The sequence below is a fragment of the Micropterus salmoides genome, unplaced genomic scaffold, assembly GCF_014851395.1.
Source record: "Micropterus salmoides isolate LMB-PRFRI ecotype aquatic unplaced genomic scaffold, ASM1485139v1 Ms_hic_scaffold_8, whole genome shotgun sequence".
NCBI classification, from domain to species: domain Eukaryota; kingdom Metazoa; phylum Chordata; class Actinopteri; order Centrarchiformes; family Centrarchidae; genus Micropterus; species Micropterus salmoides.
Window position 1 is genome coordinate 27,929,699 of NW_024044570.1, and position 23,748 is coordinate 27,953,446.

Sequence of the window (23,748 nt, forward strand, 5' to 3'; positions counted from 1 at the left end):
ACATGATCAGTCTTTTTCATGACAGACTCTCCACTCAAAAGACAGAAATTCCTTTCATTGGAGAGGTGTTCTCTGGAGGCAAAGACGCATTGTAGTTGTTAATGCAGGATGGCAACTCTGCATGTCTCAGGGGGCTTTATACCACATGCTTCTATTCTGTGATGGTCAAGATTAATTCCAGTCTGATTCATGCTGTAATAGTTGGCAGCTGTCCAGAGATGGCTCAGCGGTCAGGGCAGCTCCTCAGCCACACGTGATGGTTACACGAGCACAGTAAGTATGATTATATACAAGCCAAATGGGAACATGTGTGGTATATGTTTCATAATGAAGCCCAGTTTGTGCATCTGGACGGAATATGTGCACTTCGTGAACTAACAGAGGTATATGCAAATGTGCTGATAGTGTTTGGTGTCTGTCTGTGTACTCAAAATATTTACAAGATGTAATATGGAAATACAGAATCTATTTATTGTATCTAAGTGTATACACCTGTGATTGATTGCCTCTGTTATTCATCACATTTCTGAATTTTGTGCAGATACAGAGGGATGTTCAGAAATGTTTAGAAATCCAAAAATGCTTTATAAAAATCCTCAGCTGTAACATAAATGTAGACCCTTGCCTACCCTACATTTTAGGCACTGACATAGAAAATGTTTTGTCATAGGAGACAGTTTGTTTAGGGTGAAACAGCAGCAAACAAGAATAAGAGTCTACAGTCATGCAAGCAGCTTTGCGAGGCTGTACTCGTTGGGCTAAATGCTAATCAGCAACATGCTCATGACAATGCTAACATGTTTACCAGGTAATATTTACCATGTTCACCATATTAGTTTAGTGTGTTAGTATGTTAACATTAGATCATTAACACAAAACCAAAATGTGCAGTTGAAGCTGATGGGAATGTCATTAGTTTTGCAGGTATTTGATCATAAACCAAACTATAGGACAACGCAAAATGTTGACCTGATGATGGTGCTAGGTGAAATGGCAGGTGATCACTGGAGTTGTTATAATTCATCCTCTGGGGATTGTGACAATATGTGTACAAACTTTCATGTTAACACATCTAAAAGCCGTTGAAAACTAAAAAACAAAAATGTCAGCCTCATGGTGGCACTAGTAAAAAAATCAGGGCCTCAACAAAACCAGTGGGTTTTATCCTCTGGGGACCAAGAACGAACAAAATGTCATGGTTATTCATGCAATAGTTGTGGAAACATTCCAGTTAAGAACAAGTGGTGGACCAACCAATAGACGATCCACAGAGGCATGGTGCAGGTATGGCTAAAAATACAAAAGATAAACAGTTTGTTATGGTTTTGGTAAAACAAGCTAACAAGGTGGACATGGCATTTATCGTTTCATTGTCACTTTAATGTTTATCAGCACGCTACTCTGGTGGGCCGCTTTTGTGTCAGTGTGCTGAAGCCTGAAGCAGACACCTGTCAAAGCCATTCATTCCAAATCAGGGCTGTCAGCCTGTGTCAAAGGTCAGCCTGAGGGGTCAGGGGTCATCTCTGATTGGTTTTTATGGCTGGTAGGCTGCTGATTTGGAGAGAGGTTATTGAGATGAGGTGATTTCATCTTGCACAGTTGTGCCAAGTGAGGAAGAAGACACATCACCATAGTTCTTGTCGCACTTGGACTGAGCAAAGGATAAATCTTAATAGCACTCTGACTCAAGCAGTTTCTTCAAAAACTAAATTTCTCCTTTTGCGGTGCTGTATATTAACAGCAATGAAAGTCTACTTTGCTCTGTTTTACTTTCTCTCATTTAAAAAGTTCAGCAAAGCATTATCTGCAGACCAGCATTTGGTTTTAATGTGTGTCTGAATTTAAACCTCAAGCAGCAAGGGTAGATAAATCTCTGACTTAATGGCTGTTTTTGTCAGTGAGGAAACAGAAAACACACACACAGATAGATACACAGTATAGATGCACACAAAGAACAAGATTGTGTTGTGAATTTATTTGACAATAAAGAGAGAGTCGAGTAGTATTACTGGTGCCATCCGCTCCACTTTACTAGGCTATACAGGATACATTAACACAGAAATGGAAATGTTCATAAACTGGCAGTGAGAGGCCTTCTCTGGAGACAAAGATGCACTGTAGTAGTCAATGCATGTTGGAGTGTCCATGAGTCTCAGGGGGCTTCATATCACATAATTTATGTCATCGTCTGATTTGTGTAGCTTCTGCGTGCATTTGTGTGATGCCATTTTTTGCGTGCAAGGTACAGTAACACAATGACCTTGATGAGTTATAGTGGGACAGCTGTTTAAAGATGCTGGCTGGCAGTGGCTGATGGAAAAATAAGGGAAGATGAGGAAGACCAAGGGGGAAGAAAATAAGAAGCTTCAGTACAGAAGAAATGCAGATGGGTTGATAAACAGAGAAAGAGGGTTGTGGGGAATGATAGACAACAGACAAAGAGGGGTTGAGGTAGACCAAACATCTGCCTGACTTCTGTATAGTCTGTCTGCTTCTCACGTCTCAAATCTTTACAATCTTGTATCTTAAAATTCAGAAAATCTGAGTGAACTAATGCTTAAATTGCCAAAATCTTGCAAACTGAAATAATTTGTTGAAGGAGACGCTCAAAATAAAAACACACCAAACCAGTAGAAGAGTCATCTCTGCACATTCCTGGATAATGTTTATTGATAGTATTTTGGAGGCTAAAGCTGTGGAATAGTTTTGGCTTCTGAAAACAAATCTGATCATGAACTGGCCCTTTGTAGTTACAAAAATCATTTATCATTACCATTGTCTGTCTCTTTTCTTCTACTCAGTGAGCAGGTTAAAGCCATGCCCAATATCAACTGCATCCCCTTTATGACTAATTCATTGCTGTATCAGTATCCTTCATCCTCTAATATTTTCTAACCAGCATACAGTCGGACTGCACTCAGCTAGCTCTGTGCTTCTTTTCTGTCATTCTCCTCCTCTTTCTTCACATTCCTCAGCTCTTTTCATTTTCCCTTGCCTTGGCTTTCCTACTCTTCCTGTCCCCTCTTCAGCTCCTCCTCTCCCAACTTTCTTCCAACTGGTTTCTCCTCCTTCACATGCAGTTATCATCTTTTCTCCCTTCTCGTCCCCCATTTCTCCCTTTGCCCTACTCCTTCACTTTTAACCTCTGCTCTTTCTAATCCCGCTACCAAGTGCTTTGAACTCAGGTAGCTGTGCAGCATTCCTCAACATGACCCCCAGGAGCAAGGTCGGCTAAAAAAAAAAAGAAAGAAAAAGTTTTAAAACTATTTCAGCTGTTTCTATAGCGACAATGAGCCCAGGGGTTTCACTGTGGGGTCAAAGTGACCAGGAGGTGATTCAGTAAGTCCTGTTAGACTCCAAAGCTCTTCCAGTGATTTCTGCTTTATTGAAGTTGATGTTGAAAGGATCAAATGTAGGTTGTCCCATTTCACCGCTGCTCCTCTCTCTCCACCCACACTCACAGACTGTGTTGTGGGCCACGTGTAAACTGAACTTGTCCCACTTAGTTGCTAGAAGTTAAAGCACATGTGCTTGTCTCACCAGTTTTCTACCTTCCTGCATATTCAATTCAATTCAATTTTATTTATATAGTGCCAAATCACAACAGTTATCTCACAGCGCTTTTCGTAAAAGAGCAGCCGTACTCTATGATGCTATTTACAGAAGCCCAACAACAACATATGAACAAACATGATCAGTGTGTGTGTCACATTCAAAAAGTTAGGGAGGTAAAAGAGAAAGATTTAAAAAAAGAAAGAGCAAAATCAAAGCAGCAGGCCAAGATATCTTGACTTTTAGTCCCTATTATGGGTCAAGCTACATTTGCCATGATGGAACACAATAGCATCGTTCATCAAACCGTTTTCACACACTGCGCAAATTGCGTTGCGCTTATCATGTGAGTTTGACTGCTGGACTACTCGCACACACAATAAACACAATCCACCATTACTACAGCTGTATGAACCCAAAATAAACATTTAGCTGAGATTTAGTTGCGATAATTAAATAATTTGTTTAAAATATTAAGTCATGCTTTGTCAGGTCTGTCAGCAAGATGACGAGCAACTTTTAAAATGCATGTTTTCTGAATGGAGTTCAAATCGATCAGGGCCATGCAATGCTAACTTCTTTGATAGTGAAGTATAATGATTTATAACGAGTTATAGTTTTTCAGCTTTTTAGAACTTACCTGGTAGTTCAACTTCCTCACTAACTTTTCTACAAGCAGTATTTATAAATATGAAGTAGTCACAGAGCTCTCGCAGCTACAACAATTGAAATCTCTGCTGAGAAGTGCGAGTGAAGATAAATCAACGTTTCATTCCCAAAAATAACAAGTAAAAAGTAAATTCATTAAAAGAAATGAACTCTGAGCTCCTCCTGCCGTTAACCTGCTCCGTTTTCAGAGCAGAATCCAGTCTGACTATGGATGTTTATTTGTCCAAAGGTCCGGCAGCGCCCTCGGCTCTCTCCTCCAGAGCTCCCCGCACCTCAGCAGCTGTTTGTCAGCGAGCAGTAGCTCTGTCCCTCCGCTCTTCCATCTTCTTCACACAACACTATGAAAAGCCATCTGTGATATCTGGACAGTCTGAACGCTGATAGGCTATTGCATCATGCGAATTTCATGCTCAAGTTGAAAAATTTCAAATGACTTTGCATGAACTAGTGCTTCCAGCGCGCCCCCGACAGGATTTGCGTGGCATTGCGTGAACACCAAACCCTCCCCAAGCTCCTAAATGGCCACTTCTTTTGACCTCCATAAGTTTGTAACTCAGGCTTTCTGATAAAAAGCGTAAGTCTTGAGAACAAGACAAGATAACCCACACGGCATCACAATGACCTCATCAGGGTTCAGTTTTCAAACTTTGGAAAGCTCCCTCCAGAAACAAAGAAGACATTATACAGCTGTTTTTATAGGAACTTCATATTTAATAATTGGTTGAGTGCCCCTTTAAGATTACTTTACACATACTAGACAGAACATGCATGGTCACATCGTAGTTAGTCTTTAAGGTAATTTATTCATCTATCATCTCAATCAATAAAACTATGTTAATATATTAAAGAAAATGGTGTTTAACTCCACACTGCCTGTTTTGTTTATTGCTTGTTCAGACATGTTACTCCTTTTACAAGCAGTACAGACAGTGTGTGTAAATAAGGGTTTAGGGATTTCAAGCAGGCTGATCGGCAATTAAATGATCAAACCTCCTCGTGTATCAAGTTACAGTAGATTGTTGGTTCACTGAATTGGATATCCTCTGATAATTTTGTATCTGCAGTCGTCCTTTCCCTGATAATAGGTGGCCTCTTCTCTCTTGGCAGTCAACCATGGCATACAATGTGTGTGTGTGTCTCTGTGTGTGTGTGTTTGGTTTTCATGTAGACTTTCTATGAAACGTGGATTATGTCTTTGTTCCTGTCTGGCAGATCAAAGGCTTGTGGTATTTTGTGACCAGCTCTCTTGTTGTGGCAAGTTTTCTTTTCTGCTATCTCTTTCATTTGGTTTGTGTATGTGTGTCTATGTGTGAGTGTTTAGATTGTGTTAGAGTGTGTGTGTGTGTGTTTCAGTGTAGGCCACTGTTTGTAAACCTTGGTTTGGAGTTTGTTATTGCAGATTTATGCAGAGTGACATGTTTATTTGTACTTGTTATATTTGCATTACACCAGGTTGAAGATGTTTATCTGGTGCCTCTTGTTGGTTTGGGGTTATTAAAGCTGGTTTTCTTGATGGCTGCACATTCCAAACATTCTGCAGCAAAGGAAAGAAATGAAGAAAAGCTTTTCTTACTAAAATTCATGGAACCATTTGTTTTGTTGTTTCAGCAGTGTAATTTAACACGTCCAATTGTTTTTTTTTGTTGTTTATTTGCTTGTAGGTTAATGACAGCATGCATATTCTACTTGCAGCTGCAAAGGATACTGCATTCAGTTTGAATACTGAATCAAGAACAGATGCTACATTCTGTAATTTGGTTGTTTGGTCTGCATCTGTAAATTCCCGAATCTTCCCTCTGGTATAATGTCTGGATTTACCTGCACATTTCAGCTCAGTTCTGCAGTTGTGAAGATTGCAATTACAATATCAGTAGCTTCTCACTGGAGGGAGCCATAATCACATTTTCACTTTGCAACCCAGCATTTATCCATAAATGACACCACTGCAATAAAGGACTAAAACATAAAAAAATAGTGTGACATTAAGACATACAGCATCTGAAGTAGGAAAGTGACAGTATGTTCCTATAGTTTAGTTCAAGTAAGTTCAATATGGAAACTTTAGGGACCGTCCAAAAATGAATGGGGTAGGAAGCAGGGCTGAACCTTTGGCCCTTGACAATGGAGAAAAACAAACATCATTATCGTAAATAATAAAACAGTAAAAATCAAATCAATACATAACTAGGAGGAAAAGCGTAAAGGAGATGAAGGATCCATTTAATATCTTAATAAACATTTTGTTTCAGTGTGGGCAGCCAATACGCACATTAGAAATTAAATTAGTAATTTGCATCACATTTAGCTACTATTCCAGCCACTCTCTATTTTTGAAACAAGAGCAAACTAACTGCTATAATACCAGTAAGCTCTTGTTTCATGAACATGGGACTTTGGGACGCCTGCAGAACTGATCATATTAGTAATGTTCAACAGAAGGAAAAAACCTTGCCTCCCCCACCATTCATTTTTGTACAGTTCCTTAGGTTTGTAAAAACACTTGAGGTGTGACTTCTGCCTGTTCCGCAACATTTGCTTCCTTTAATATCTTTTAGACGTCTGACTTCCACTGTCTTATTTCTCCATTAGAAAAAAACACTTATTCAGTCTTTTTTTTTACTTTGATTTTAAGATCCAGATGTCATTGTCTTATCAGCAACAGAGACTATTTTTCCGTCGTTCATGTCATGTCCAGCTCTTTGGCTTCAGCTTTGACGCTTTGTCCAATTTTGTCTGTATGCATATCGTGGTTTAGGGTGGTTGACCTCTGACTCTGACGGTTCATCTGATGGAGGAGGAGCAGGAACAGAGCAGAGACGATGAGAGCCACTCCTGCCATGAGGAAGCCCGTTCCATAATCACTCATCTTGTCTATTAAGAATCCTAAAGGGCAAAGTGTGAGTGAGTTATTTGCAGCTTTGACACACTCATATTTTTTGTAATGTTTTAATCTAATGACAACATGAATTTCTGACTGGAATGCACCCATTCTGGCCAAAACACAACAACACCGCACTTCTGGTACCATTTTGGCTTAATTTAATGACAGATAGTTATGAACGAGGCAAAAGACTGAGGCAGAGATGAGGAAGTGATGACTGCACAAAGATTAATTTTATCCTAAAGCAGTAATGCCAGTGCCTTCCTCTCGTGAAGGAAACATAATTAGAACGCTCTGATGAATCCTTAACATCCACCAACTCTCTGGTCTTCAAAGCACTCAAAGTACTGAACGGTACAGTAAATAAGTTATAAATAGCCTTTGTGTCAGAGGGACCATGTTAAGTTATAAATAGGATAGCACCTCAGCTTTAATTAGCTCTTAACTTTATTTGAGGTCAGTTTCAGCTTTTAGCATTATCTTATATTTAACATTTACATGTGGTGGTATTGTTTTAATCCAACTTAGGAGGATTTCAGTGGGTAATTAAACACAGATGGAGATATAAAAAGTGAGGAATGAGGACTGAGCAGGAGAATTCATTGAATTTATTTTCCTCATACATCAGGTCAGTGACAGTGGTCACATAATTTATAATAAAAAACATATCCAGACAGCGAAAGAATAGCAGCCTGTGACACTTTAATAACTCAAATCACTCTTATTTTTGTTTTTGTCACATTAATAGTCTTCATGGAAATCCATAGATACCATCAAATGAGCGATCCAAACTACAATTATATGAATGTGTTTTTTTCCACTCTGTTGGAGAGGTTTCCCTAGCTGATTTACTGCTGGCTGTGCTCAGAGGCATAACACTTTCTGGCAGGGGTGGCTGTGCCTGGTTGCCAAAGTCAGACTGGGTGTTTTTAAGGCTGTATTTACTGCTATTGTTTAGAGTTCTGTGTGAAAATAGCTCACAACCTTAGTAATCAGGTTCAAATGCTCACTGGTTTGTAGGACAGTGCAGTGGTTGGTGGGGCTGCAGTATATGGAGGACAGGAAAATACTTAATTCTACTGGCTGTGAGCACCATGGGCATTTTACCTGCCATATTAGTTTAATAGCTTTATTTTAAATTTTTCACAATTGAATATTTTAATAAAGATAATTGCAAACAGATTGGCCAACTTTTGAGAAGCTTTTCAGGCATTGCCAAACCCACATGTTTACTTACATGTATTAAAAATAAACATTTTTGGAGAACCATACTAATTATTTACATATTGAAAATGTTTGAATTGTAGTCCTGAAGATATATTTACAGTGTATGTGAGAAAATGACAGTTTGACAAACCCTTATATCTACCCTACCCTTATATCCTTTTCAAACAAACATTGGTGTATATGCAGGTTTTGTGAACGCAGGTAAACCCACTAAAATAGGTGATTGACTCCTTTCACATTGCCAGGAGGCGAGTTTGCTTTTTCTATTCTTTCCTAATGGGCCTCGTTCGACATCACAACCAAGCCAGAAAACAGAGTCAGTAAACGGTAGAAAGAAACATGGAGGCCAGTGTCAATGGTTGCCATGTGTAGCCCATAGAATAAGTTGCAAACACTGTGTTTCTAGTTAATAGCTCCATGCTGGTCGGTGTATTTATAGTGTTTGACGTCAAGACGTCCCAGATGATGGACTCTTAGTCTATGTAATACTACATAAACATGTGGATGTTTATAGACATCCCAGGATAGAAACAGATGAATCAGTTGCGCTATAAAGGTTAGTGTGTAAACCCTGTGTAATGTTTCCATCACAGCCGACTGAAGCTGGAGCCGATAAATACCTGTGACTCCTGCCGGTAATTTGACCTGGGAGTGAATGCCGATTAATGCCGATTGTACCTTTTCACATTGAAGACAAGAGCCAGGTGTTAGCAGGTTTTAGTGAGTTTTTTTGTCTAGTGTAAAAGAAGCTTAATTTTTAAGTGCACAGATAAGGGGATGAGGCGCTATCCTTAATTAATTTTCCTTACTAAAGCTACGCTAATCACAAAAGAGGGAATGTACATCATGAAAAGCAAAGAAGGATTTTTATAGTGAGAGAAGAAGGATGTGATTTAGACGGCCAAGATATCTCATGAGAATTATCACTTGGCCCTGCAGTTTCCTACAGCTCTACTCTTTACTTTACAGTTTTAGTTTACCCCCACTGATCTCATCAGTGTCGTTTTCTGTTGAACTTGGTCACAAAGACAAATCCAAATGAGGGCTAATGTTGCTCTGTATCTTCTGTATCTCCTGGAGTTCACCATATCAACTTAAAATATGTCAGTTGTGTGCGTTGTTTACAGTTTGTGACCAAAGCGTCAATTATTGCTTTGGCTGCATGTTTAAGCCATAAAAAAATCCTATTTGGCTTTCACAATATGTTTTGGTTTTCTTCATTACTTTGTTATGCTATTATAGTATTACAGTAGTTCTCATGTTCTGTAGAACACAGTGTTTGGACAAATGTCAAATCAAAGGTAACAAAATGGAAAGTCAGTGGGGAAGAAACTCCATTTAAAGGGGAAAAAATTATTTTTGGAAAGCAATCAGCCATGAAATTAACACAACCATAAAGTATCATGATATTATAGTTTTTTGCACAGCTGGCTCTCTGGGCTGTTACAATGCAGAACGGTGCATAAGCACATCCATTGTGTGATGTTTAACGTATTAGAAGAATATGCCCAGGAAAATGACAGACGCTGTAACCTTGAGTTAATGATTTAGATTTTATCATAGAAATGTTAAGAAAGCGTAAATTAAATACAATTTTATTCTTTTCTTTTTTACTCTGTGCAGCATATTTATTTGTAGATAGCATGCCAGTTAGCATGGTGGGACAGATCACAGGGAATATCAAAGCATTAACTTAAAGCTGAAATCCATTTTTTATATGCACAATAGGTACACTGTACACTTGCATTTGACTATAAAAGCTTTTTCACTTACCAGCAATGGGCGGTCCAAGCAGGCCTCCGCTACTGCGTATGAGCATGAAGAACCCCAGGGCACTTCCGAGCCTGTTGACGCCCACAATCTCAGCCAACACGGTGATGTGGATGGCGACCGTGGCACCAAACACCAGGCCGTAAGCTGCGCTGAATGCAGCCAGCTCTGAGAACGAGGAGGTCAGTGGGCAGAGGATTAGCACAGTACCCAGCAGAATTACTGTAGCTGTCAGCTGCTTCACCTGATAGGAACAGAGACACAGGAGATGGATTGTGCACAAGCTGTTCCACCTTGCCTCTACAACTAGGGTGACCAGATGAGAATGGGTGAAATTCGGGACAGTGGCTACCGGTACATTCAGTGTCAATGAACATTATAACACGTGAAAATCAAAACACAACGCTAAAATGTATGTATGTAACAGTGGGGTTTTTTTGTTCATTTTATCAGTGTAGTGTCTGTCACATCTGTCTGTGCAACGCGCATGAAGATCTCTCCGCCGTGGCTGCCTGAAGCTACACTTTCCCTGTCCACTAGAAAACAAAAAGGGGAAAAGAGTGTTACTTTGAGGCTATAACAACGCTGTTGACACAATGTACAGCTATGCTGCAAGCCCTGCTGGAGCCTGAGAACAACACAATGTTCAGTATTGAATGTTTAATTAGGTTATAATCAAAACTCATGTTAAGTCTAATTTTTGGGACAAACCGGACAGGAGTCGGGAAAAATGCTTGTAATTCGGGACTATCTATCTACAACCTATACGCACTAAAAGAGGCATCATGAAGGTGTCTTTACAGAAATATACAGAAAATACGCTTTCCTCTTGAGAGTAAAATGAGAAGATCATTAACACTCTCATGTCTTTAGCTAAATATGAAGCTGCAACTTGCAGCAGATTAGTTTAGCTTGGCAGGAGGACTAAAAGCAAGAAGAAACAGAGATCCTGGCTCTCTCCAGAGGTACAAAAAAAAGGAATTCTGTCTACTTAGTATGTGCTGGACTATTTTGTGGAGTCTTTACTCAGAGCCAGGCTAGGTATTTCCCCCTACTTCCAGTCTTTATGCTAAGTTGAGATAATTAGCTGGTGATGTTAGCTTATATTTACAGACATTATAGTGGTAACAGTTTGTCTTAATCTCAAGAAAGTGAATAAGCTTATTTCACAAAATGTCAAACTTTTACTTTAATATGCTCAAATGTACTATGCTACATGGTGCAGATACCGAAGCCATGCCTTTGCTTTCAGATATATGATTTTCAAAATGTTATTGCTCTGGTTAACTGTACAACTGAACTTACTGTCACCACCAGTCTCAAATTTGCCACCCAGCCAAAGAACACCCTTCCAAACAGGTCCAACACTGCAGAGATGGACATGAGTGCAGCTGCCTGGTACTCCTCAATTCCCTTACTACGAGCATATGGAACCAGGAACAGAGCGGGAGCAAAGAAACCCAGTGCTGCAAACACCCCAAACATTGAGTAGACCATGAATCGAGCATTGGTGATAAGGGTGTAATCTACGTAGCGAAGGATTTTGGTCCTTAGTTCAGACCTCTTATTCCTTTTGTTTGAGTCTTGCAATTTCATGGTCAAATCAGGTATCGCTTCAGGGTCCACAGGACATGGCTTCATTGTCCCCTGATCAGCCCCCTTAGATATTCTCAGCTCCTCCGCTTCTAGGCAGCTTGGTTTGCTCTGCTCAAATTCTTTTTTTGGTAGCAATTCCAGGGACAAGCCTTCTTCTTCTGCTTTGATCTCACAAGTCACATCTCTGGTGGCTGTTAGGGGCCTCAGTAACATCCCGCATACACACAGGTTAAGCTGTAGACCCCCCAGGATTAGCAAAGCACCCCTCCAGGAGTAGCTGTCAATCAACAGCTGGAACAGGGGTGTGAGGACAAAGGTAAGGATGCACTCTCCAGCACTGGCCAAAGCGTTTGCCAATGGACGCCTCTGTTCAAAGTACAAGCCCAGCATGGTCACAGTGGGGGTCCATGTCAATGCATAGCCGAAACCTGCAGCAAAGGACACCAGTGAATATCATGTTTTGTAAGTATATTTTTGAGTTTATGTGTGTTTGCTTCAAACAACTCACCATTTAGGAACCCCACTGTTAAGAAGAGTTCAGTCAGGTTACGAGCAAACGTCCCAAACACAACTCCTAAGCTGCACATCAGTCCTCCGATTATCACTACTGAGCGATGGCTGTACCGAGCACTCAGAACAGATGCTACAGGAGCTGCATAGGGACACAAAGGAGATTTATACATATATAGTCCTATTCAGGACATGTACATAATCCTACTTGGGGCAACACTATTGCAGGACACTGTTTGTTTATGCATTTCACAGCAGGTAAAAGGTCCTATTTATTTTTAAGATGTATAAATGACAAAGTTTTCTGGAAGCATAATCTTGTTTGAATATTCTCAGTGAAAATTTAAAGTTAAACAGCAGAACACTGCTACAATTGCAGCAGATAAAAATTATATTTACCAACACACTCATTTTGAAAATCAAAAAGCAATCTTATTGTATTTTACTATTATTTGTGTGTGATAACGGTGTTACAAACAACAAAAGATGACATGATATAAGTATATATATAATTGTGTAGGAAAGAGCCTCCTGGTGGTCAGAACAGAAAGTCTGTTTGTGCTGAGCCATCTACAAGATCAAAAAGAGTGGAGGGACTTTGCAAGATATGAACATGAAACACTGAGGAAATTGAGGGGTGTAAAATGTGTTTGCTATTTACTTGTAATAGAAAAGATTGTGATAATTACCCACAATGTGAATGGTAGCCACCGCAATAGAGGTAATCCAAGATGTTCCTGTTGCTGTGGTTTTGAAGTACTGGTGTATCTCAACATAGAATACACCAAAGGCTTTAATTACCCCAAAAGTCAGGCCAAAGACCAGGAAGCAGGAGAACAGGATGAACCAGGCGTAGCCACCATCAGGAGCTACCCTTGCCTTCTGAGCCTTCACTGGAGAGTCCATGCTGACCTGCGCTGGTGTTTGCAATACTCAAATGACTAGGGAAAAATAGACAGATATTTTTTATCTATTGTATACAGGTGTGGAAGTAACAAATCACCTTTGCTCTTGTTACTGTAACAAAGTAAGTTTTTGTGTGTACTAAATCAGTAATTTTATTTTTATGTAAAGTATTTTTTATTTGAAGTATTATTTAGTGTTGTAAGTTGCTTCCGTTACAGAGTAAAAGCAAGTCACATGAAAAAATCAAGATAAATTTTGTGAGAGTGGAACAAGAGAAATCTTCTAAATCAGCAGCTGCAGCAGAAAAGGCTAGTCTGGAGCTGCAGGAGGGCAAAGCTCCATGTCCAGAGAGGTGACACTCAGCTGAAACTATGTAAAAGACAGTTACACGCTAAATGTGTACATTCACTGGGCAAATGACAAGAGGTGTGGGGAGATAAGTTGTAATACAAGAAAATACAACAATACAATTAAATTAGATGATGTCATGGGTTATGGTTAAGGTTAGAGTTATTGTACCATTTTGCTCCTTTAACCTGTCTCCTGGTGGTGAGGCAGTGACAGGGACGTCTCCCTCCCACTCCCTGCCAATGGCTTTTGGGTTATCTGGTAACTGAGCTTCTATTCTTATACTTCAGCCTCAGCTAAAAGCTGCCCTTCTCAGCAAGTTCTTTGAACACATGCCTGTTGCTCCCATATTGCAGAGCAACCGTGAAGCTGATGCGCTAACAGAGCCCAGGCACCCCACCTCCACAGGGTAGTTGATGATCCTCCAGCCCGACTTCTTGAATTCAGCAGCCAGCTCTGAATACTTTATTCATTCTCTTCTGCTCACTGCAGCCTCAGCTCCCTCCTTCCGACTTGCGAGGAGATGTGGTTGTTATTTCCCTGGGGGACTGCAGCTGTGCACCAATGTCAACTCTCATGCTCCACTCCTTGCCGGGGGAGAGCAGCCTTAGTGGAGCAGGTATGCCTGAGCTCTCCATTTCAGCCCTGTTCAACCAACCAACTCATTGACTGTTGTAACTGTAACCATGCTGTGTGTGTACTGTATGCGCTACTAGAGTACTACAACTGTGTGGGCTCTCTTTTTGCTTTGTGTGTGTTGTGTTTGTAGACTGTAGCTGCTGTCGAGATTGGCTCTACAACCTTGGTGATGTTTTATTTTGCTGTTAAAGTTTCAGGTTGTTTAATGTATGTAGCCTAATATTGCTTGTTGCACCCATGCCTTTATTTATTGTTGGTCATTTTTAAGAGGCGGCTTGATGTTGTTCCACTAGTATACACTCACAGGCCACTTTATAAGGTACACCTGTTCAATTGCTTGTTAACACAAATAGCTAATCAGTCAATCACATGACAGCAGCTCAGTGCATTTAGGCATGTAGACAAGGTGAAGACAACTTGCTGAAGTTCAAACCGAGCATCAGAATGGGTCCGAAATAAGAAGTGACTTTGAACTTGGCATGGTTGTTGGTGTCAGACAGTCTGGTCTCAGTATTTTAGAAACTGCAAGTCATTTTCACCCACAACCATCTCTAGGGTTTACAGAGAATGGTCTGAAAAAGAGAAAATATCCAGTGAGCGGCAGTTGTGTGGACGAAAATGCCTTGTATATGTCAGAGGTCAGAGGAGAATGGGCAAACTGGTTCGAGATGACAGAAAGTCGTTACAACCAAGGTATGCAGAATACCATCTCTGAATGCACAACACGTCGAACCTTGAAGCAGATGGGCTACAGCAACAGAAGACCACACCAGGTGCCACTCCTGTCAGCTAATAACAGGAAACTGAGGTTACAATTCACACAGACTCACCTAAAATTGGACAACAGAAGATTGGAAAAACGTTGCCTGGTCTGATGAGTCTCTATTTCAGCTGCGACATTCAGATGGTAGGGTCAGAATTTGGCGTCAACAACATGAAAGCATGGATCCATCTTGCCTTGTATCAATGGTTCAGCCTGGTTGGGTGGTGGTGTAGTGGTGTGAGGGATATTTCCTTGGCACACTTTGGGCCCCTTAGTACCAATTGACTAACCCAACAGCGTCCCTGAGTATTGTTGCTAACCATGTCAACTCTTTATAACCACAGTGTACGCTTCTTCTGATGGCTATTTCCAGCAGGATAATGCACCATGTCACAAAGCTCAAATCATCTCAAACTGGTTTCTTGAACATGACAATGAGTTCACTGTACTCCAATGGCCTCTGCAGTCACCAGATCACAATCCCACTGCGTACTTGTTGAAAGTATGCCTCAAAGAATTAAGGCAGTTCTGAAGACAAAAGTGGGTCCAACCCAGTACTAGCAAAGTGTACCTAATAAAGTGGCCAGTGAGTGTATAAATTGACATGTTAATGCATATCATGTAACATTATCATCATCATCATATACAGTCATGGCTTGTTTCTGTTGACACTGGTGATGTACACTGATCAGCCATAACATTATAATCCCTGCCTAATATTGTATAGGTCCCCCTTTTGCCACCAAAACAGTCCTGATCTGTCGAAGCATGGACTCAACTAGACTTCTTAAGGTGTGCTGTGGTATCTGGCACCAAGACGTTAGCAGCAGATCCTTTAAATCCTGTAAGTTGAGAAGTGGGGACCTCCATGGATCAGACTTGTTTGTCCAGCACATCAAGACCATACAGCAGTTCAACAGGACTGGTTCCACTCAGAACAGGCCTTGCCATGGTCGACCAAAGAGTGTACGAGCTCAGCACCATATCCAGAGGCTGTCTTTGATAAATAGATGTATGAGTGCTGACAGCATTGCTGCAGAGGTTGAAGGGGTGGGGGGTCAGCTTGTCAGTGCTCAGACACATAAGCCGCACACTGTATCAAATTGGTCTGCATGCACAAGAAAGCCCACAACTAGTTTGCTGAAGCAGACTAAGGACATGGATTACTGGAACCATGTCCTGTGGTCTGATGAGACCAAGATAAACTTATTTGGTTCAGATGGTGTCAAGCGTGTGTGGCAGCAACCAGGTGAGAAGTACAAAGACAAATGTGTCTCGCTTACAGTCAAGCATGGTGATGGGAGTGTCATGGTCTGGGGCTGCATGAGTGCTGCCGGCACTCGGGAGCTACAGCCAACATGTACTGTGACATACTAAAGCAGAGCATGATCCCCTCCCCTCGCAGACTGGGCCGCAGGGCAGTATTCCAACATGATAATGACCCCAAACACACCTCCAAGACGACCACTGCATTGCTAAAGAAGCTGAGGGTAAAGGTGATGGATTGGCCAAGCAAGTCTCCAGACCTAAACCCTATTGAGCATCTGTGGGGCATCCTCAAACGGAAGATGGAGGAGACCAAGGTCTCTAACATCCAACAGCTCCGTGATGTCATCATGGAGGAGTGGAAGAGGATTCTAGTGGCAACCTGTGAAGCTCTGGTGAACTCCATGCCCAAGAGGGTTAAGGCAGTGCTGGAAAATAATGGTGGCCACACAAAATATAGACACTTTGGGTCTAATTTGGACATTTTCACTTACGGGTGTACTCACTTTTGTTGACAGTGGTTTAGACATTAATGGCTGTGTGATATGTTATCACACAGCCATGTTTGAGGGGACAGCAAGTTTACACTGTTATAGAAGCTGTGCACTCATTACTTTACATTGTAGCAAAGTGTCATTTCTTCAGCGTAAGATATTATCAAATATTTACAAAGATTTGAGGTGTGTACTGACTTTTGTGAGATACTGTACATGGTCTGCAACAATGTCACAGCAACATCTACATGAATGACAGGAAGATTTCCCAGCAGAATATTGCCCAAAGCATCACACTGCCTCATCCAGCTTGCCTTCTTCCCATAGTGCATCCTGGTGCTATGTGTTCCCCAGGTAAGTGACGCACACGCACCCGGCTATCTACGTGATGTAAAAGAAAATACCCCACAGGCAACAACTGACACCTTCCATCAGAGGCTGCATGAACGTTTTCAGCAATTGACCTACAGTAGCTTGGAGCGGACCACACCTAGCCTAGCCTTCCCTCCCTACGTGCTTCAGTGAGCCTTGGCCGCCCACCACAGGGTTGTGGGCGGCCAGTGGTGGTTTACCACTCTTCCTTCCTTGGACCACGTTTGATAGATACTGACCACCGCAGACCAGGAACAACCCGCAAGATCTGCAGTTTTGGAGATGCTCTCACCCAGTCATCTAGAGGTGGTGTTATGCTTTTTGGCTTTTTCCCTCTCTTTTATTAGTTTAAATCTTTTTTTGCGCATGTAATAGATGTGCAAAGTAATAAAGCCCAAAGTCCACCCCAAAGGGAGTTCCCACCTCCCACAGAAAACACTACTCTGAACTGCCTGAAAACAGCTCGTTTGTAGTCCAGCCACTTCTCTTTCATCCCAGTGACGACACAGCGATGAAAGCGCAATGAGCCAAGTGGCTAGTCAGACACGCCCTCAAAAACATAGTTGGAAAAACACTGAGCTGCAGCACACACCTATCCTCTCCCTTCCAAACACTTGCTACCCTCCAGGCAGTCAATGGACACAAAGTTGTTACTGTGATGTAGAGACGGAGCTCAGTTAAAACTTTATGGATGAAAAATACTTTTGTTACAGGTTAATAACTTACCACTCTGAAGCTGTTGCTCCAGTCCATGTTGCTAAGCTGGTAAGGGGATATACAGCTTAACCATAGCCGTGTTTACCGGCTTCTTACTGACCTGCCCTGCTCTGCTTCTGATTGGCTAGTAGTCCTTAACTAGGAACTGCACATTTGCAACTCCCAACAAAGATATCATCCATCGATCCATAGTTAAAACGAAGCATTCAACACACAGGGTGAAAAGAGGAGCTGCAGCAATGTGCAGTATGACAAAAATATGGTGTTTTTTAAAAATGAAACCATGTAAACCTGTCGTGGTACAACCCCTAAATAAGATTTTGAAGATGAAAATGAGCATAATACCACCTCTAACATTTTGATCCTTGTCAAATTCACTAAAATCCTTATGCTTGCCCATTTGACACCATCTTTGAGGACAAAATGTTCACTTGCTTCCTAATATATCCAACCCACTGACAGGTGCCATTGTAACGAGATAATCAGTGTTATTTACTTCACCTGTGAGTGGTCATAATATTAAGGCTGATTGGTGTATCTTAATGCATAAGAAATACATTGAATATGAAGCATTGCCTGTGATAATTTCTTTCTCATCAAACATATTATCTCATTCTTATAAGGATTTATACTAGCTCTATGTCAAGCAGACTGCATGTGTGACACAATATCTTGAATTGTCTGAGAAATTTACACAACAGATTTTACACCTAAAGGAGAATAAAAAGTGAAAATTTGCAATTGTAAGCTGTTTGTTATCTCTTTGGACCACAGTCAGTGCAAGCAGATTAGATTTGCCAAGCATGATAGGATTTAGCTCAGTTCCTCTTTCCGTTGATGAAAAATAAATAACTGCATAAGACTGCATAAGAACCTGTTTACAAAGGATTTTCAAGCATTTTAATTATACAGATTGCCCACCTCCTGTGTGATTGGACTGAAAGAGATCTGTACTCAAATCTGGATCATGACCACAAAAGCTCACAATACAAGCCAAGGTGAAACATAACAAAATTCACAGTAGAATTTACATACACAGTGATTTTTTGAATGTAAAATCATAATTCTGCTGTACCTGTTGTGGTCATATTGAAACCATGATGTTCCTCCTGCAGGCCAGTTCTCCAGGTTTGGAGGGATTTCACAACCTGATGGCAATGGCTTGGCACTTGGCCCATGTCACATGGTGGTGTAACTCACACACATGCCTGACAGTACTCTTCAGAGAAACCACATTCCAGGGTAAGTGGTCCAAGGGTCAAACAATATGTGATCAAGAGCGCAGGTGCTTTGTTATGTGAAATCCCAAGGTGAACTTATGCATTCTAGTGTATACATAAGTTCATGCACATGTATATATGATTCAGAGTCAAGAGAAAGAGACAAAGAGCAGATTTTAACTGAAATATAATGTTATCTTGTATTTGCCAGCGTCTGTTCCCTTTCTCAGTAGATTTAGAAAAATTAAGATATTTAGTTAATATTTATTAAGATGTTTAACAATCATAAACTCCGCCAGTCTACTGATTGACAGTGCTAGCAAAATGAGAAAAAAACCCAAAACTGTCATCACTATTAGATTCAAACTGTAATTGGTTGTCTGTGACAACACCTTGTTTTTTTTACTAAACCCTGCCCACTTCAAACCAGTGACAGCAAGGACACAAACATGAATCCAGACATCTCTCATGTGATTTATGTGAATTTAACACATAATTTTGTGTTATGACCTTATCATTCAGAATAAAAACAGTTATTTTCTTCAAACAGGCAGTTGTGACTGTTATGAAGTTTATACTTAATTGTTTATATATCCAAACTGTAGTTTCATGTCAAGGGAGAGTCAAATGAGTAGTGTGTGTAGTGAAATGTATCCCTAAACAGTATTATACAATGATATATTCTGTTCACACAGTACCATTTGTTCTACATCAGAAATACAGGATTTTCCAAATAATGTCTATTGTATTGCAGCATTGCAATATTAAGGCCATGTAAATTAGTTATGAGTGTTACATCTATAATGTGCCATAAAGTGTCACATTTTTTATAAAACTTCTAAATAAAGTCAGATAGTATTATATTTATATACAGTTGCAGGAAAAAGTATGTGAATGCTTTGGAATTACCTTGATTTCTGCATAAATTGGTCATGCAATCTGATATTCATTTAAGTCGCAATAATCGCCAAACACACTGTTAAACTAATAGCACACAAACAATTATATGTCTTTTTGTTTTTATTGAACACACCGTTTAAACATTCACAGTGCAGGGTGGAAAAAGTGAACCCCTAGGCTAATGACTTCTCCAAAAGCTAATTGGAGTCAGAAGTCAGGCAAGCTGGAGTCCACTCAATGAGATGAGATTGGAGGTGTTGGTTAGAGCTGCCTGCCTTATAAAAAACATTCACCAATTTTGCTTATCTCATGAAGCATTGCCTAATGTGAACCATACCTCGAACAAAAGAACTCTCAGTAGACCTAAGGTTAAGAATTGTTGACTTGCATGAAGCTGAAATGGGTTACAAAAGTATCTCTAAAAGCCTTGATGCTCATCAGTCCATGGTAAGGCTGCTTAAAGTTGTCTATAAATGGAGAAAATGGAGACAAGTTAAAACTTCGCATTAACAAATCAAAGACTAACCACCAGGGATGATTTTAGACCATATTTAGGGGTACTGAAGCACCCCTAAATTTCATCTAAGCACCCGTAAAAAAATACAGTAATTTATTATTATTTTCTGAAAATTATTTTTTGTCCTCGTTACATTTTGGAAAAGCAGTAGAAGAGACAACCAATTAGGCCACAGTTTCATGTTAAATGGATTTAATGTCCCTAAGTACTGACATTTTTCAGTTTCTAATATTTTACTGAATGATCTGCAACCGCACTGGGGGACTGGTCAAGCAGCAGAACACTGCTTGGATGTCTGTCAGTCTGGGCCAAACTAATACTTTCACTATTGAGGGGGGTACGAGCGGCCCCTTTCAACATGGACTGATCCTCGTTTTTGCTGAATTCTGATTGGCTCAACGGTGCAGATCAGAGGAGTTTACTTTCCTTCTGGGGCAAGTTTAATCCGAAACCTTTTGCACCGTTTGCTACGTTTTGTTGCGGCTGAAGTCAGCCCAGGGTTGTGTGACAAGTGCAACAGAGATGGTAAATATGGTGAAAAGAAAGAAAAAAGAAAAATGACAGTTTGCAATGTGTTATCACTCCGAGACAACATCCTGCTATAAGCGAGGAAACTTTATGTATATTAGCTGTTAAGGTCAGTGGAGTGATGCAGAGGGACAGCGTGATGATGACCCTAGTCATGTTGATGAGGAGGGAGAGAAGAAAGAGGTGGAGCCGCAGGAGGAGGAGGAGAAGGTCAATGGAAACAGAAAAAACTGTGAAAGGTATAGGGGCAGTAGGCAGGGCTGAGTAGGCAATCATTAGTAGAGATAGAATTAGAAAATGTATTACTGTTAGTCATATTTATTACTTATGTTCTTCTCATGCATATGTAGCTGTACAATTAGCAGAGGCCAGCACAGGGGAAGCTGAGCCAGGAAGAGGCCTACTCAGAGCTGAAGATAAGCGATTTGATTTTTATGCAAACACACACACAAGCTGCTCTATTTTATGGGACTAGTTTTTGATTATATTTAACTATTTTAGCACTCTTAAGTAAATTATGCTGGGTGTATTTGAAATGTTTGCCACGTTCCCCTCCGGTAAAGCCAGTTGCAATATGTAACGTTAGAACATTAGCTGTAACAGAGACGGGAAGTCTACAACACCTGCCAATAAAACAAGCAGAACAGCAGCGCAAGGGGACCAGTTGCCAGGATGGATTAAGCAGGGCTCTACAGAGTATTTCACTCGCATATTCCAAAAAATAAATACATGGGAAGTGGTAAAATAATTTACGAGCACAGTGTGCGGCGTACCGTAATTTTTCTGCATGAATGGTTATGATTATTGACAAGTATTTACTTAGAATTAATAAATTAGAGACCAAGGTGGACTGTTTTTCTTGCTCATGGATTTTATAAATGGGAACATTCCACAAAAATCAAACTGCTGTAACACTGGGCAGTGTTGGGAAGGTTACTTTGGAAATGTAATAGGTTACCGATCACACCTCAGGGAGCCCAACCACTTCAGACCAGTAGCCCTAACCTTGCACCTGATGAAGACCATGTAGAGAATTATACTTAAAAACCTGAGACATCTGGTGAACTCGGAGCTGGACCCCCTTCAGTTTGCTTATCAGCCGGGCATTGGGGTGGATGATGCTGTCATCATCCACCCCAATGAGGGTCATGTTCTTTGACCTCTCCCGTGCTGAACACAATTCAACCGTCGCTACTCAGGCGGGAAGCTACTCAGAACTGGAGTTGACTCTCACCTAGCTGCGTGGACCATCAACTACCTCACAGACAGACAGTATGTGAGGCTCCAAGGCTGCGTGTCTGATGTGGTTGTCTGCAGCACAGGAGCACCACAGGGGACAGTTCTTGCTCCCTTCCTCTTCACCCTTTACACATCGGACTTCAGATACAACACAAGCAGCTGTCACCTGCAGAAGTTCTCTGATGATGCTGCCATTGTTGGGCGGGTATCGGAGGAGAACGATCAGGAATACCGGGACGTCCTCGCTGACTTTGTTGACTGGTGTGAGTTAAACCGCCTCCACATCAACGCCAGCAAAACAAGGGAGATGGTGGTTGACTTCCGCAGGAAGCGCCCTCAGATTACACCAGTGAACATCCAGGGTGTGGACATTGACACGGTGGAGTCATACAAACACCTGGGTGTTCACATCAACAATAAACTGTACTGGTCCATCAACACAGATGTAGATGTCCTGTATAAAAAGGGACAAAGCTGCCTCCATCTGCTGAGGAGGCTGAGTGCAGGACACTGTTAAAGATGTTCTACGACACTGTGGTGGCATCTGTGATCTTCTACGCAGTCGTCTACTGGGGAGCCAGCAGCACAGAGAGGGACAGAAAAAGACTGAATAAACTGGTTAAGAGGGCTAGCTCTATTCTGGACTGTCCTCTGACACCACAGAACAGGTGGGTGGGATGCTAGTCAAGCTGAAGTCCATCAGGGACAACAGCTCCCACCCTCTGTATGAGACAGTGGTGTCTTTAAGCAGCTCCTTCAGCAGCAGACTGCTGCACCCAAAGTGCAAGAAGGAGCACTACCGCAGGTCCTTCATTCCTACTGCAGTCAGACTTTTTAATTCGGAAGCAACATAATGTGACCTACTGTGCGCTGCTGTTTAGTATTGTATGCTTGCCTGCTATACACTCCAATGCTCATTACCATTACTGCACTTTATCTAGCACAATCTGTGCAATGTTTAACCCTGGTCCTAACTGTAGATACCTGAATCTGTAAATAGTGTACATATTCATTCCAATATTAATTCCTTTATAGTAATTTTATGTCTATTTTTTACTGTTTGCTTCTGTTTTGGTTTGTTTTTTGTACTGGAGTTGATGCAACAAGTGAATTTCCCCATTGTGGGATTAATAAAGTCTATTCAATTACAAGTTACCCTAAATTTAACAGTAGCCTAGGTTAACTATTTCAATTACTCTATCAAAGTAATTTAACTTATCACAGGGGTTTTCAAAGTGTGAGGCGGGCCTCCCCAGGGGGGCTCCAAACAGTTTCAGGGGAGGCTCAGTGAATGGAAATGAAACAATATTACATTACTTGTTGCATTAGTTATCAAAAGGAGATCACATAGACTAGCCTACATGTGTGAAAGTTCAGAGATACAATAGTTTTGGGGAACAGTTTTCCCCCCATCAGAATCAGAAACTAATAAATGGCTTAGGACCTACCTTTTTTAAAACTCTTTGGTGTAGTCAGAATTTACATGAAAAAGCCATATTAGGCTATTTTGGCTCAAATGTTGAGTGTTTATGGGATCAGATAATATAATCATGATCTCATAGACATCAAGGAATTGAGCGAAATTTACCAAGTAAATTACAGATTTCATTACTTTTGTAAATTTCTAATGAATG

At 40.9% G+C, this 23,748-nt stretch overlaps 1 protein-coding gene across 3 annotated transcripts; it reads right to left on the bottom strand.

Annotated features, from left to right (window-relative positions):
• Positions 1 to 6,476: 6,476 nt before the first annotated feature.
• Positions 6,477 to 18,932, bottom strand: si:dkey-246g23.4 (uncharacterized protein LOC559426 homolog). Of its 3 annotated transcripts, XM_038706732.1 has the most exons (7): positions 18,786 to 18,932; positions 12,895 to 13,146; positions 12,204 to 12,347; positions 11,405 to 12,123; positions 10,103 to 10,343; positions 6,897 to 7,104; positions 6,477 to 6,857 (listed from the first exon to the last, which is right to left on the bottom strand). In XM_038706732.1, the coding sequence occupies exons 2-6, from the start codon at positions 13,109 to 13,111 to the stop codon at positions 6,902 to 6,904; spliced, it is 1,524 nt and encodes a 507-aa protein (XP_038562660.1). In that variant the 5' UTR covers positions 13,112 to 13,146; positions 18,786 to 18,932; the 3' UTR covers positions 6,477 to 6,857; positions 6,897 to 6,901. The 3 variants fall into 3 exon arrangements, with proteins under 3 accessions (XP_038562660.1, XP_038562659.1, XP_038562661.1); XM_038706731.1 differs by having other exon boundaries at positions 6,477 to 7,104; XM_038706733.1 differs by lacking the exon at positions 6,477 to 6,857 and having other exon boundaries at positions 6,963 to 7,104; positions 10,103 to 10,267.
• Between the last annotated feature and the right edge of the window lie 4,816 nt (positions 18,933 to 23,748).